The sequence below is a fragment of the Macaca mulatta genome, chromosome 5, assembly GCF_049350105.2.
Source record: "Macaca mulatta isolate MMU2019108-1 chromosome 5, T2T-MMU8v2.0, whole genome shotgun sequence".
In the NCBI taxonomy this organism is placed as follows: Eukaryota; Metazoa; Chordata; class Mammalia; order Primates; family Cercopithecidae; genus Macaca; species Macaca mulatta.
The window spans coordinates 159,752,568-159,769,491 of record NC_133410.1 but is presented as its reverse complement, the minus strand read 5'-3'; the positions used below and the strand labels follow the sequence as shown (position 1 = coordinate 159,769,491).

Below are 16,924 nucleotides of genomic sequence, written 5' to 3'. Positions count from 1 at the left end.
GGGAGGCCAAGGCGGGCGGATCATCTGAGGTCGGGAGTTCGAGACCAGCCTGATCAACATGGAGAAACCCTGTCTCTACTAAAAATACAAAATTAGCTGGACATGGTGGCGCACACGTGTAATCGCTGCTACTCAGGAAGGCTGAGGCAGGAGAATCACTTGAACCCAGGAGGTGGAGGTTGAGGTGAGCCAAGATCGCGCCACTGCGCTCTAGCCTAGGCAACAAGAGCGAAACTCAGTCTCAAAAAAAAAAAAAAAAGAGACCAGCCTGGGCAACATGGTGAAACCCCATCTCTACAAAAAAAAAAGCAAAAATTCGCTGAGTGTGGTGGGGTGTGCCTGTAGTCCCAGCTACTAGGGAAGCTGAAGTGAGTGGATCGCTTGAGCACTGGAGGGTGAGGCTGCAGTGAGCTGTGTTAGAGCCACTGTACGCCAGCCAGGGCAACAGAGCAAGACCCTGTCTCAAAAAAAAAAAAAATGTGTTATATGAAGAGCACTCCTACAGGAAACAGAATAAACATTTCCATTTTTGAATCACTTTTAACTAATTAAAGAAACCAAAATCTCTTGATATTCCAGGTATGTAATTTTAAATCTGTGTATCTTCTGTGTTTTTTTCTTATAAATTGTTAACATTACGGCTTGTTTTTATTTGTTTTGGTCTCATCAGCACTACAGGCACCTCTCAAGCCTCTTCAGCCTTTCCCGACAGTCTCATCTGGCAATCTTCCAACGAATGTGGCACCTTTAATAGTCTTTGATATTTCTGAAGAACAGAATTGTCCAGAAAACCCCAGTGCTACAAGATGTCCAGTGCCAAAACCAAGATCAAAAAGCAACCTCAGACCAATACCCAGAGATTCGCACAGTAAAGAGCAAAGTCACCAGAAAATCAGCCCAGCAGCCATAGGAGAGGAGTCATCCCCAGGCCAGCCCCAGTCTCTGCTGGACAACGCTAGCACCTCAGACAGTCAGACAGTGATGAACATTATGAACACGGAACAAAGCCAAAATAGTATTGTTTCCAGAATTAAAGTGTTTGAGGGTCAGGCAAATATAGAAACCTCAGGACTGCCCAAGAAACCAGAAATTACTCCACGTTCACTTCCTCCAAAGCCTACTGTTTCCTCAGGGAAACCTTCTGTAGCTCCCAAACCAGCTGCTAGCAGAGCTTCTGGAGAGTGGGACTCTGGGACTGAGAACAGACTCAAGGTGACCTCCAAGGAAGGACTCACCCCATGCCCTCCTCTGCAAGAAGCAGGAAGCCTCCCAGTTACCAAACCTGAATTGCCAAAGAAACCAAACCCTGGCCTTATACGAAGTGTTAATCCTGAGATTCCAGGAAGAGGGCCCCTGGCTGAGAGCTCTGACAGTGGGAAGAAAGTGCCAACTCCTGCCCCGCGGCCTTTGCTGCTGAAGAAATCTGTTTCCTCAGAAAATCCCACCGACCCTTCAGCTCCACTGAAACCTGTCACTGTTCCTCCCCGACTCGCAGGGGCATCACAAGCCAAAGCATACAAGTCACTGGGAGAAGGGCCCCCAGCCAACCCCCCAGTTCCAGTTCTGCAGAGCAAGCCCTTGGGGGACATCGATCTCATCAGCTTTGATGATGATGTTTTGCCCACCCCATCGGGGAACCTGGCTGAAGAATCTGTTGGTTCAGAGATGGTTCTAGGTAAGTGAAAAATCAGCAGTGGAAGGGAATCTAAACTCATGATAGGGTATTTTAAATGGCACTTGCTGTTTTAGTTTCTAGTACGTAAGTTACTGAGATGTGTGTATGCAAGTATGTGCACATGCATGTGTGTGTGTAGAAACAGACAGGAATGAACAGAGAGATCACAAAACACAGAGCTAAGTGGGGAATGGAGACAGGGAGGGAAGGGGAAATACAGGATGGGGGTGATGGAGTCAGAAAGGGGGAGACACATGCATCAATTACTATGATATGAGCCAGAAGTAAGCAGACTGGGGCTAGGGGCTAAACTATAATAGCTTGTGGGGCTGGCTTCGCTGACTCTTGACAGTTGGAAGTTCAGGCTTCACACTGAAAGGATCCAGGGAGGTTAGGGAATGTGTAGAAGGATGCAGAGGAGGCTTTTCATAGATGGGAAGTCATGCCCTGGCCCCAGAGGGGCTCCTCAGATGAAATGGGCCTCAGCTGGGAGTGCTGGGTGAGGGGCCAGCTCCAGGGGAGGACTCGAAAATGTACAGAATGAAGACCCAGCCACATGTTGCAAAATTGTTCCTTTAATCTTCATAGAACATCTTCCCTTGAGAGTGAAAAATTTTGTAAATAAAATACAACAGTTGTAAGGTAGCTGCCAAGATCAGTACAATTAAATATCCCAGAAGGTAGAGAGTATGTTTTCTTTCTTCTCACTGCTCCGTTGGAGAGTGTGATGGTAAAGCTTGTCTTTGATTTGTCAAACTAAGCTGCTCTACTTGTCATTGATAAGATTTATTTTACTGCTGTTTACTTATTTGCATGGAATTTGTGAACGTATAAACTTAATAGAATTTTCAAAAGGTTAACTGTCACTGTATAAATGTTTAACATGCATCAAAATAGTACAGGCTCTGTGATTTCAAAACCAAATTCTGCATAACACAGGTGTATTTAAAATGAAAGCAAACATAACACATTATTAAATATTCATCACGCACAGAACATTGTAACTGACACACAACATTTTAGCATATAAACTAAAAGACATACATGGCTTTTGTCCATAAAGGGTGGAAGGAAAAAATTTGAATATATTAAGCTTCTGCAGTGTACCTAATGCTCTCCTAAATACCGAGACATACATTATTTTATTTAATAATTGCAACAACCCTCTGTGAGATATCACTGCCTATGTTTGCAGATGAAGACAGTGAGACTGAGGGAGATCTATGGATCATTTGCCCAGTGTCATAAAACGATTGTCCAAGTCAGGATTCAAACTTAGTGTTTTTATTCTAAGTCTAGTTTATTTTTCACTGTATAATGTTGCTACCCAATATTTTCATGAATCCTTAACCAGGCAACACTTTAAAAACTTTTCAAGTCTTTGATAACCATTTTCTTGTATAAGCCTTTTTGGTATTAACAAGATTCAGAGAAGGACAGGGATAGATAAACCCAACAGCAGCAAGCTGAAGAAATATTACCTTTTGTAGAACTTGCTAGTTTCTATGGGGATGGCAACTTGACTAATAATTGCTGAGAATTTATTTTGTATCATCTAGCAGATGATTATAGTCATCTTCAAAAAGGAAGGTCAACAATATACTTTCAACATAAATACAGTCTCATGCTTCATATTCAGCCTTTTCTGTTTCTTGATTTCTACCACTTCATTGCACAACATTTAATTATTGGGGCGTCTTTTAGCAAAGTGTGTAATTTGCTTGTGCTATCTGACTTTAACCATTGCTCTTGACTATGGAGTTATACTGAGCTGAATACTATCTTCTTTCTAAACCTTTCTTTCTTCCTACATTTTGCAACTCACTAGTGACACCATCACACACACCAGCCTTCCCTGGAGAAACCCAGAGATCATCCTTGAGTCTTCTCACTGTGTCACGCAGTGACTAACTGTTCAGATTTGGAGTCTGCCAGGGTCTACCACATTTGTTATGTGACCTTGGGCAATTTTCTTACCCTCACAGTGCCTCTGTTTCCTCATTTGTAAGATATAATACTACTCCTCACCTAGGATATTGCAAGGGTTAAATGTGATCATATAGGAAAGCGCTATCACATTGTGTGAAATATGATGATCATTAAGTAGTAGTTTTATGATTGCTACTTCTCTGCCTTCACATCTAATTAGTTACCAGCTCCTGCTGGTTTTACCTTCCAAATAGTTCTTGACTCTGCCTCTCCTTTTCGTCCTTCCCTGTTCTGCCCCACTTTAGGCCTTTACACTCTGATGGCTGCAGTGGCCTCCTAAATTGAGCCCACTCAGACAAGCCTATCACACTCCATACTGTGGCTACCCAGGGGGAGTTTCTGTACTGCACACTGGCCCTTGTTGCCTCCCTGCTTACGCCCTCCAGAGGCCTTCAGGATCACCTCTGAATGCCTTGACCTGTGGAGGGGTTTTTGTTTGCTTTTCGATTTGGGGCTTTGTGACTTTTTGGTGGTATTTTGGTAGCATTGTCATTGTAAATAAAGGTTTATGGTCCTGGGAAACCTTGCCTAATCATCCAGACACCAGGCAGAAACTGGGAGAGGAACACAGGAGAAAGAAGAGAAACTTACAAATAAGTCTTCCCTTCCCTTTCTCTTACCTCAAAATTAAAGAAAATCTAATAAAGTAGCATTCATAAAATGAAGTTGCCATATTAATCTCAGGAAATAGAGATCCGCAAATACTGAAGCTATGAAAACATCGTAAAGATTAGAAAAATTATTAAAGGAAAACTCATAAAACAGGCAATTTAATATTGGATTCATTTCTTGGGTAGAATGCCTTCCAGGTTAATGTAATGGAGCCCAGAAGTATGAGCAATTCTTCTTCACACCTTTACAAATCATACCCAGCTGTCAGAAGAAGGAGAATGTTTCTGCCGGCAGCCCCATTACACAGACCAGAATAATAGTTTAGCAGCCAATTTCTGCTGTTAACAGAACTCAAGGGAAAGAAATGACAGAAAAGCAAGCCAGGGATGGTGAAACTAATTGTGATGACAAGCATATTATTAGAGACAGTTAATGGGTGGAAAACTACTTTATCGTCAGTGTTTTTCTCAGTCCGGTAATGAAGACTGTGCGGGTATAGGTGTAAAGAGGCCTCTGCTTGTTCACCAGCAGGTGTGGAATACCTGGTGCTGGTGTGAGGGGTAGAGGGAAGACAGAATAAACACTGCACATATAAGTAGACAAAAATGCCATCACTGCAAATAAAAGTAGACAAAAATGCCATTTTCTTGTCTTAGATTCAGATAGGAGATTCTTCTTGAGATGCTCCGTGTTTTTTGTGTTCTGTTTTTCTGTAGAAGCAAGAGCAGTCTGTGATAGAATTATGGCAGCAAGTTCTTAACCCTTTCCAGACTGCCAAACTCTGAGAATCTGAGGTAGCCTGAGAGGCTTTTCTCGCCTTGAAAATAGCCATTAATTCAATGACTGGAGCTGTGAGGGAAGAAAAAAAAAAAGAAAATAGCCATTAGTCATGTGTACACAATTCAAGGTACAATATCCAGAGCTTCGAGGGCCCATTTGGGCTCTAGAATTAAGGACTTCTACTATAGAATATTGGAAATAAATGTCAATGGACTGCTTAAATAAATTATGGTACACCCATAACAATGGAGTATTGTGTGATAATTAAAAGGGAGAGAGACCTGTTATCCCCTACTTTGGACCAACCTCCAAGATATTATTAGATGAAAAATGCAAGATACAGGATACTTTTTGTGTTATTTTAGCTATTGTTTGTGTTAAATTTCAAATGCAATGTACAGTGATGTATGAAAAGGTGGTACAAAGGTTGTCTTTTATGAAGGAACTGGATAGGAGAGAACAGGGAATTTGGTTTTCACTGTAAGCATTTTGATCCCTTTTGAATTTCAGACCATGTGGAGGCATTACCTTTAACAAGGTATTTAATCAGTAATCTTTTTAAAATAGCTGAACATAAGCATAATTAGGCTGAAAGAAACTGGGAGAATTATCTCTTGTCGTCTTTGCCACTTCTGAAGAACTGCTTCCCCCACTGACTCTCCGATTCTGATAAGTAGAAATTTTTAAAATAACACAACAGTGATTTATCTAAATGGTTATATTATTCAAGGTTACAAAATAGAAGCTAATTGTTATGAACTAAATACGTCTAAATTAGATAAATTCAAAATTTTATATCTGCATTATTTCCTTTTAAATTAAATCCAAAAAAAAGAGTTTTTATTTTTCTAGTTGCTTTATGGAAAATTTTATGGCCATTATTGCCTTGAAAAAGCAACGAAAGAAACCAGAAGTTTCCTCTTTTGTTCTCTTATTTTTAAGTGGTTTTGTTCTGGTTTGTTTGGCAGAGGTGTTAACTCAGCTTAGTCTTGTAACTTTTTCCTTATGATTGAATTTATTTTATTGGATTTGTTTCTGTTAGAAAAGTAAAATATATTCATTGTAACAAGTCAAACAATTCAGAGATTTTGGATTTAAAAAAAATGTAATCTCCCCACAGTAACCAGTGCGAACAAAGTATGCAGCCTTCTGTGCCTTTGGGCATGCCAAACCAAAGCTTACACATATATACATAATGGACTTTTTCCAGAAATTTTTACCATCCTACACCTGTTACTCAGCAGAGTGCTTTATTAAACAATGACATTTATCACTTCTCTTCAGGATAATAGGTCTAATTCTAATTCATTGTCTCCTTATACCCACCTGATACCTCATAGTGTATCATAGCTGCTTCAGTATTTCCCCTGTTGATGGACATTCAGGTTGTTTCGTTTGTTTTTTATTTGGTGGGTTGGGGGGGAGGTTATTTTGTTTTGTTCCTTGTTGGTTTTTGCCACTACAAAAAATGCTGTAGTAAATACCCTCATAAGCATGTTCACTTCTGCTGAGGCTTTTATTTCTGAAGAATAAATTTCTGAAAGTGGGACTACTAGTCAAAGGTTATGAACGTTAAACATTTTAACTAGTACTAATGATCCAGTTTCTTACCTGGTGGTGTCTGGAGTACCCCAATATGAAGTGCCAGCCTTGCTTTGTAGGTTGCGCACTTATAACTTCTGTTGGGAAAAAAATAGCCCTCTTATGAAAAGACATAAAAAGTGAACTTATGTTGCTAGAGAGAAGCTTGCACACCATCATAAGATAAAAAACAGGCCTCTGGCTCCACCTTCTCATTGAAGTAATGCTGTTTATCCTCCCCACTAATCTGCACTCCTCGCATGGATCACAGCCCAGACAACATGCAGACAGAGAGGCAGATGCAGAGCTCACTGACTCAGTGAGCACAGCTGGGGGAGATCATTAAACAGACCACTCCTGCCAGACAGCCTGCGGTGATGGAACACGAAGACTTCCTTGCCTCGCTACATGGAGAAAGAATTTTTTTTTTTTTTTCCGGAGACATGTATAGTAGAATGATTACACACGATCTGAGTGCCAATTATTAAAAAACAGCTAACGGTATTAAAAATGAAAAAACGAGAGAGAGTAAGCTAGGACACTTTGAATACTTCATAAGTTATACCTATGCTACTTCAATTTAAATCCTTCAGGTTAAAACAAAAAATGATTGGACCCTTTAACACGATAGGTGAGATCTGCCCACACTGTGTGCAGGATTTGGGTCAGGATTTCCTGAGGCCATTCTTCCCACAGCAAGCACATTTTGGACACCTCCTGTGTTCAGCCCCTCAGAGATGCTGATTGTCCTCTTTTCTCCTTTCCCTGCCCGCCCCTACCCCCATCCATGCCCTTACTTGTGAAATGTGAGGTGTAGGTCTTATACTAGCCCAGAATTTAATTTGATTTGGGAAACAATTTAAGTCATTACATGCTCAAGATTTTCTTCCCCCTTCACACCCACCCCAAAAGCATCATTAACTAAAATTTTAAACTAATAACCAACAGGTTATTGGTACCAAAAGCAGCTGTTTAAGAAATAGCACTTCAGGCCAGGCACGGTGGCTCACACCTATAATCCCAGCACTTTGAGAGGCCAAGATGGGAGGATCACTTGAGCCCAAGAGGTCCAGACCAGCCTGGACAACACAGTGAAACCTCATCTCTACAGAAAATGAAAATTAGCCAGGCATGCTGGCACATTTCTGTAGTCCCAGATACTCAGGAGGCTGAGGTGGGAGGATTGCTTGAGCCCAGGAGGTCAAGTCTACAATGAGCCATGATTGCACCACTGCGCTCCAGCCTGGGGGACAGAGTGAGACCGAGTCTCAAAAAAAAAAGAAATACTACTTGAAAGGTAGGACACCGTGAATGATTATTGGAAGAACTATTGAAATATGTAAAATCCAGTTTTTGGAAAGACAATGTCACCTGCCTCACCTACTGCACTCCTGTTTCCTTCTGCAGCCTGTTTCCCTTCTGCCCACACCTGAAGTTCCTCACCTTTTTCATTTTTCAATATACTTCTCACCTTCTAATATACCACGTAAATTCCTTGTCTATTACATGTATTGTTTCTTGTCTCCATCTCCTTGCTGGCATGCAGACTCCATGAAGGCAGAGTTCCGTGCTGTGTTCACTGCTATATTCCCAGTATTTAATGCATAGCAGGCACCCAGTCAATACTGAATGAACAAAAGTGCTACAAAGAAATTGATATAAAAGTGCTAAGAAATTGATATAAAACTACAAAGAAATTGATATAAAATGATCCTGGGTTTGTTTTTCAAAATATGTATATAATAATGATACATGTAATATTTATAGAAAATACATGGACAGATATGCCAAATTTTAGACGATAATTGATTTTAGAGAGATGAGATTACAAGAGGTTTTCTTTTTCTATTTTATATAATTCTTACTGTTTCTTTTACAACAAATAGTACTGTGAAGTAAAAAATGTACTATTGTACTTGTTCATATATATTTGTTATAATAAAATTAAATAATTAAGGAATTTGGTTGAATCTGAAAACAGGAGCTTTGTGGTTTTATGGGTGACACAGGTCAAAGTGGAGGAAAGTTATATTATTAATATAGTAGTCTTTTTTTTTAAAGTTTGATGCCATTCTTTTGATAATCTTGAGTTGGTGTTTTTAACGTTAGACTCGCCTCGCTCACTGTGAGCTGGTAAGATTCCACGGAGGAGTCATCTATTTCTTTTTTCCTCAGTGGCATAATAATAATTTTAGCTAGCTTGCCATCTGGGGACCCTTCCTAAGTGGTAGATTAGAAACTTAAACTAGGATTGTACTTTACCATCGTATTTCCCCACCCAGCACTGTTACTGGCATAAATATATGAGCAAGTGGCTAGTGAGAGAGTGATGCCTCTGGCAGGGCATCTGATGGTGAGGTTGACTGAAAACTGAGTGGAAGAGAAGGCGAAGTACAGATTGCCAAAAGGGCTTTTATTCTTAGCTCAGCCATTCGTGTATCCTGCAAAGAGCTGGTCAGCAAAAGGTGCTTATTGAATTACACCTCATAACAGGCAGAATTTGAACACTGTTCATCACAGGAGCTATGGAGTGCATAGTTTTATAGAGAGTATCTCCCCACAGGCAAGATCCATAGAACAGGTGCAGAATTACAGCATAGACTCATTTCGCCTCTTGTTAAATAAAAGCAAAGACAGCCTCATGCGATCCTGGGTGCTGAGTAGAATATCCATTATAGAGCATTTTCTTTTGTTTTTGCTAATCTTTTTACTTGTAGATTTCCCATTTTTTAAAAAAAGTTATAGTCATTTTTCCAAACCACTAAAAAGGACATTTATGTTAAAGACTGTTTCAGTAAAAAGGTTTACAACTATGCTTTTGTTTAAAGTATTTCTCCTAAGTATATACTATCCATTTAAAATATTGGGTTGGTGCATTACTTTTAATGGCAAAAACTGCAATTACTTAATAATTGGTTAAGATAGAGGAATGCCGAGTCATATATCCTTGCCCCAAAATTAAATATTTGAAGGGATATGCCTTATTTTATTTCTGGGATAGAATGTTTTTCATTTTCAGGTTACTGAAGTGTAGTTTTACGGAACTACTAAATCTGAGACTGCTAAGCACCTTCCCTGTGCCAGGCACAGCACTGGGTAGGATGAGGGCCCTGGGAGTAAATATTCTGGGACAGGCACGGGGGGTGTACAGGGAAAGAGTCTTTCCTCTCTGTGGCGTCTGGGAGGCTTTAGGATGTGGGAAAGATGGTCTCCTCATCTCAATTGCCCCTCATTTTCAGGCAGACGTGTATGAAATGATTACACTCCCCTGAAAGATCAACTTCTACATAATTCAAGATCATCCTCGATTTCTTTCATCAGAGAGGAAGAAAAGCCACATGAATTATTTACAGAACACTAAGTTATTTCCTTTTATGAGTTCCAACTTTGTTTTTGTCTCTGCAAACTGAGATTTTGTTTATCCATGAATAGTTTCCCTAGGGGCATGAAAAGTATGACTTTTAAATTATGAATGAGGTTTTTTGTTTCAGTCCATGTTAACTAAAACATGCAAAATAAAACTGTGTTTTTCATTAGATCCCTTTCAGCTCCCTGCAAAAACAGAACCAATGAAAGAACGAGCAGTTCAACCAGCACCCACCAGGAAGCCCACTGTAATTCGAATTCCAGCCAAACCAGGAAAATGTAAGCACTTCTCTGCTTTCTTCAATTTGCTTCTTCAAGAGCCTGGGAGAAATATATGCCAATTTATCAATGTCTGCTTTTGAAATTATGTATAATCTCTCATTCATAGTCAAAGCTATTTAAAAGCAAGTTGTTTTTTCACAATTCTTTGAAGAATTAGTTCAGTAAATTTGGATTACCTTACTCTTTCCCTTTCCCTTCCTTTCCCTTTCCCCTTTTTTTTTGGGAGTCTCACTCTGTCACCCAGGCTGGAGTGCAGTGGCGCGATCTCAGCTCACTGCACCCTCTGCCTCCCGGTTTCAAGCAATTCTGTCTCAGCCTCCCGAGTAGCTGGGACTACAGGCACACACCACCACACCTGGCTAATTTTTGTATTTTTAGTAGAGACGGGGTTTCACCTCATTGGTCAGGCTGGGGATTTCATTTTTCTTTAATGTTGTCTTTAGACAGAGAATAGAGGGAGACTGAATTTAGAACAATTAGTATATCCCATGTTAACACCTCTGGTACAAATTTGGTGGGAAAGTAATCTAAACTAATAGCAAATAAAGGTTGTATATGTCTATCAGTCACGAGTATATTATTCCAATCAGCATAATCTCAAATATGGCTATGTGTGAATTCTGTGAAGAGCAGTAACCAAAAGCTTGAAATAATAGTTTATAAAAATACTTCTTAAATTGGCCAGGCACAGTGGTTCACACCTGTAATCCCAGCACTTTGGGAGGCCAAGGCAGGCGGATCACGAGGTCAAGAAATCAAGACTATCCTGGCCAACATGGTGAAACCCTGCCTCTACTAAAAATACAAAAATTAGCTGGGCGTGGTGCTGCACACCTGTAGTCCCAACTACTTGGGAGGCTGTGACAGGAGAATCACTTGAACCTGGGAGGCGGAGGTTGCAGTGAGCCGAGATTGGGCCACTGCATTCCAGCCTGGTGACAGAGTAAGAATCCTTCTCAAAAAAGAAAACTTCTTAAATTAGTGTAACGTTACATTTTGGTTTACTTCCTTACTTTTTTTTTTCCTTACTTGATTTTTTAATAGTATAACATATGAAATTCGGTAGGAGCTTTAATAAGTACTTCAAAAAGAAATCTGATATTTATTATAATGGGAAAGCCACAAGGGCCAGTACTATTTATTTTAGGCACCAGATTATTATAAAGTGTGATTAAAAGTGTGTATTTGTATGTGTACACACACACACAGTGGGTTCCAGAGCAGTTCATGGCACTGCTTGGAGTGATCACACAGCTTTCTCTGTGGGCCTCTAATTTCATTTATGCCTGCAATGCCTTTATATTATAGCCCACATGCATTCCTGCCTTTGTCTAACAAGAGATTCTGCCCACTTCATTCCTCCTAAAGCAGAACAAGCATCCCACTCTTTCACCTGTAGCACCCGGGATTGTACTGCAGGCATTTTCCCTTTATTTTAGGAGTTTGGTTTTTCCATAAAGCACTACCCAGAAGGATCAGTCTCTTGGTTTCAGTGTCTTCTTGATGATTCTGTTACTAACTGATGGATCTCAGCCAGGTAGCAAGAAAATTGAACTGAGTTGCTATGAAGAATGTGGAGGAGAAAAAAAAATCAGAGGTATCAAATTCTGGTTCTAGTTTCTTAAGAAGTTATATTTTATTTTTTAGAGGTAATATTTTAATGTTAGATTTAAAAACCAGTGGTAGCCAGGCATGGTGGCTCACACCTGTAATCCCTGCACTTTGGGAAGCTGAGGTGGGCGGATCACTTGATGAAACCCCGTCTCTATCAAAAATACGAAAAAGCCAGGCGTGGTGGCACACACCTGTAATCCCAGCTACTCGGGAGGCTGAGGCACAAGAATTGCTTGAACCCGGGAGGCGGAGGTTGCAGTGAGCCGAGATCATGCCACTGCACTCCAACCTGGGCAATAGAGCAAGACTCCATCTCCAAAAAAAAAAAAACAGAAAAGAAAAAACTGGCAGTATGTTTCTTTTGACAGTATTATATAGCCCACAAATCAGTAAAATGATAGCTTATTGGGTTGTCTGCCTGTTTGCTATTACTTTGTTAAATATATTCTGGATTTTAACAGGTATACTAACATATAATGATGAGAAATATTGCCTGGATTTTAAGTAATACAACTTTTACAGAAATTAGTAATAAATACAAATTTTTAAATTTATTCATCTGTTGTGTCATTGTCCCTAAGACCACCCACAGTGTTGATGATTCACTAGGAGGACTCACAGGACTCAACATATAGTTGTATTTATGGCTATTATTTATTATAGCAAAAGTATAAGAGGTACAATCAGCAAAGAGAAAAGGCAAATGTGAAGTCTGGAGGAAACCAGATGCAAGCTTCCAAGAGTCTTCTCCTGGTGGAGTCAGAGGACATACGTAACTCCTCCAGCAATGAGTTGTGACAACACGTGTGAAATGTCAACCAGAGAAGCTCACTACTGATTCAGTGCCCAGGGTTTTTATTAGGGGCTGGTTATGTAGGCACTCCTAGAAATTTTGGCACATAGCAAAATTCCAGATTTCCAGGAGGAAAGCAGATGTTCAGCATAAACCACATATTCTGTTTTATCAGTTTTGAGGATGGTGAGAACTGTCCCAAAGTCCAAGTTCCTATATGCCAGTCAAGGACCAATCCTGTGGCTGGGTATGGTGGCTCATGCCTATAATCCCAGCACTTTGGGAGGCAGAGGCAAGTGGATCTCCTGAGGTCAGGAGTTCAAGACCAGCCTGGCCAACATGGTGAAAACCCATCTCTACTAAAAATACAAAAATAAGCCGGGCGTGGTAGTGTGTGCCTGGCTGATGCAGGAGACTTGCCTAAACCTGGCAGGTGGAGGTTGTAGTGGGCTGAGATCATGCCATTGCCCTCCAGCTTGGGCAACAAGAGCGAAACTCACAAAAAGGGACCAATCTTGTAAGTAGTACTTCCTAGGGATGAAGTCTCAGGCCTGCTATGTTTACTTTTTCTGCACACTCGTAAACTGCATTAATAAGCTCTGAAATCCTGAAAAGGATATGCTGAGGAAGCAACTTTAATTATTATCTTGACAAAGCTCCAAGAACTGGTAGAAAATTGAATTCTAGGAGTTCGAGACCAGCCTGGCCAACATGGTGAAACCCCGTCTGTTCTAAAAATATAAAAATTAGCCGGGCTGCAGCCATAAAAAAAGAATGATTTCATGTCCTTTGCAGGGACATGGATGACGCTGGAAGCCATCATTCTCAGCAAACTAACACAGAAACAAAACTAAACACCCCATGTTCTTACTCACAGGTGGGAGCTGAACAATGAGAACACATGGACACAGGGAGGGGAACAATATACACCAGGCCCATTGGGGAGTTAGGGGCTAGGGGAGGGAGAGCGTTAGGACAAATACCTAATGCATGTGGGGCTTAAAACCTGGATGACAGGTTGATAGGTGAAGCAAACCACCATGGCATATGTATACCTATATAACAAACCTGTATGTTTAGCACATGTATCCCAGAACTTAAGGTAAAATTTTTTTAAAAAATTATTTTAAAAAAATGAATAAATAAAAATAAAGGCTCAATTTAAAAAAAAATTAGCCAGGCATGGTGGCACATGCCTGTAATCCCAGCTACTTGGGAGGCTGAGGCAGGAAAATCACTTGAACCCAGGAGGCAGGGGTTGCAGTGAGCCAAGATCATGCCACCACATTCCAGCCTGGGCAACAAAGCGAGACCTCGTCTAAAAAAAACAAAAAGAAAGTTGAATTCTATACTGCTAAATGTAGGAGAACTGAAATGACAGAATGATTTCTAGAGAGTTATTTCTATTTATGTCAAAAATCAGTTCCTCAGAATTTTGTTAATAAGCAATGCATATATTCTGTGGAGGGAAAAGAATTAAACTTTGGTGTCTGAAGAATTTGGGAAAAAGGGGATAGCTTCATGGTGCAAATGTCCTTGATCTTACTTGAACCTGTCAGCTCCTTTCCTCTGGGGCCTGTTTCTTCTGACCAGGTTGTCCTTTTCCCAGATGTCTGCAAGGCTCCCTCCCTCACCAATCCTTCAGATCTTTGCTCAATGCCACTTTTTCTCAGAGACCTTCCCTGACCACATTATTTAAAATTGGAAATCTTCCTCCACATCCCACACATACTCACACCAGATACTCCCTGTGTTCCTCCTTCCAGTAAGCTATCTCCTTTCTACTTTCATATTACTGGCGTATACTCTTAAATATTTGTCACAACAGTATTATATTCTAAATGATCAACTATTTCCTTGTAAGAATACGGAAACCACAGCACAGAAAATATCTTCAAGATGGTGACTGAGTTGGATGTTTTTATTATATATGTCTTAACTCTCAGAGCAGCCTTGCCTCTCACTAAGAATGTTTGCCTCGCTCTAAATCATTGTTTTCCTAGTTGCTGGCCTGGGTATTTTCCTCCCTTTAAGAATGTTTTCCTGTCTGCGGATAAAACAGAAACCTGACAAATCATCTTCTTGTTATAGGTTTATCACATGAAATGGAAGTAGAGAGTGTACATTTGAAAAAAAAAAAAAAGAAAGAAAGAAAAGAGAGAGAATGCTTATCTGCTCATCTCCTTTTAATGCCTAAACCAAACTGTAAAAGGTGGCTTTAGCGTCCTTCAGTATGTTACAGTCATCCACTCTCCAGTTGTTTTTGCGCACTCATTTTAATTAACTGTCACTAATTAAATCTGGTCATCTTTGTTTCCTTCTTTTTAAAATAAGTTGGGGGTAAATTATCACTGATATGGCTGTGGTTTGGATGTAAAGGTATTGTTTAATTGAGGGCAGTTATGTTCATTAATCAGAAGCTAATGAATTAGAAAACACATTGGCCGGGCGCAGTGGCTCACGCCTGTAATGCCAGCACTTTGGGAGGCGGAGGCGGGCAGATCACGAGGTCAGGAGATCGAGACCATCCTGGCTAACACGGTGAAACCCCGTCTCTACTAAAAATACAAAAAAAATTAGCTGGGCGTAGTGGCAGGCACCTGTAGTCACAGCTTCTCCGGAGGCTAAGGCAGGAGAATGGTGTGAACCCGGGAGGCAGAGCTTGCAGTGAACTGAGATCGCACCACTGCACTCTAGCCTGGGTGACAGAGCGAGACTCCATCTCAAAGAAAAAAAAAAGAAAGAAAACACATTGAATTATTTTTGGATGAGAGAGTGTTGAATACACCACCTATTAAGAAGGAGCATGTCTTATCAAAATGAACATGGACTTTTAGGTTCAAAACAATGGATCTGACAATTACTAGCAGTAAGACCTTGGTTAGCGCATTTATTTTCTTAGCTTCAGTTTCTTTATCTGTAAAACAGGTAGGATATTATCTAGTGTAGCACTGTGCAATAGAACTTTTCTGCAAAGATAGAAATGTTCTTTAACTGTGCTAGTAGTCACTAGTCACAGTGGCTAGTATTTGAAATGTGGCTAGTGAAACTAAGGAACTGAAATTTTAATTTAATTTTAATTAAGATTTAAGACAATCATTAGATGTAGCTACTAGCTAGTGGACTGGACAAATCTAGCACATAGATCTTGGTTGGTGAAATGTATGTAAATATAGAGCCTAACTTAATGCCTGTCACATAAAAGGTTCTCAACAATGCTGGCTGCTGTTGTAATTATTTAGTATTATTTTCATTCTCTATAAAACATATAGTGAAATTAACTGATGTTGACTAGCACATCAATTTTCTGAAGTTTGCTGGGAGCTCTTTCTCATTTTCTTAACTATTTGTGTGTATCTTTTATGATAGCCATTTTTCTAATAAACTAAGCAGCAATCATTTTGTTCTTTGGAATCCTAAAAACTAGAAATTATTGATGAATTACTGCTACTTTTTCCAGGTTTACATGAGGATCCACAAAGCCCACCTCCTCTCCCTGCTGAAAAACCTATTGGAAACACTTTCAGTACAGTATCTGGAAAACCCAGTAATGTTGACAGAACTAAAAACTTGGTAAGTGGTCATTATAGATTGTATTAGATTGAAGACATAGTTATGCATTAATTTTGAATAGTCAGCTAATATCTAAATTATTTTATTACTGGTCAAATTAAAAACAAGAACCCTCTATTAGAGACCAGTCTCTAAGCCCCATGTACTTACATAATGTAGTGTTCAATATGTTAAAAGTCCCAATAGAGAGATTAGGCCAATTCATTGTACTTCACTATAAAATAATTTGTATACCAACTTAATGACACTGTCTTTTAAATGAAACTAATAATGAGAAGGTTATTAAAATCTCTAAACACCTTTAATATTCAGGGAAATAACTTTATTCAACTTGTTGGTTTTTATTTAAAATATCCAATTAGTGACCAAAATTTAAGATAATTACCATAAGAATTTTTAAATCTGAAATTTAAGAAAAATGTATTTTTTTAATTTAAAAAATAGTGTTTTACTGTGCACTTGTTAAGATGGTGGTCAAAGATTTTTTTCAGTAAATATATATATTTTTCATTTCAACCTCAATATCCTCATACTTTTTTTTTTTTGGTCTTCCAACTTTTGTGGTTTCTTGGGGAAACAGACATGCAACAAGTAATTAGAGAAGTGATTTAAGAAAAAGAATAAAGTTGGCTGGACGCGATGGCCCCCACATGTAATTC

The 16,924-nt window shown here is 39.6% G+C and overlaps 1 protein-coding gene across 50 annotated transcripts in view; it reads left to right on the top strand.

The window, feature by feature from the left end:
- The window catches only part of SH3D19 (SH3 domain containing 19), a 196,778-nt gene that overhangs the window by 142,999 nt on the left and 36,855 nt on the right, over positions 1-16,924 (top strand). For all 50 annotated transcript variants that reach the window (XR_013417323.1, XR_013417322.1, XM_078002322.1 and 47 more), the window contains 3 exons: positions 671-1,675; positions 10,175-10,282; positions 16,153-16,265. Coding sequence is in view for 48 of the 50 variants with exons in the window: in XM_078002322.1 (XP_077858448.1) it covers positions 671-1,675; positions 10,175-10,282; positions 16,153-16,265 (1,226 nt within the window). In the remaining 2 variants the exon portion in view is untranslated. The remainder of the gene's footprint in view (positions 1-670; positions 1,676-10,174; positions 10,283-16,152; positions 16,266-16,924) is intronic.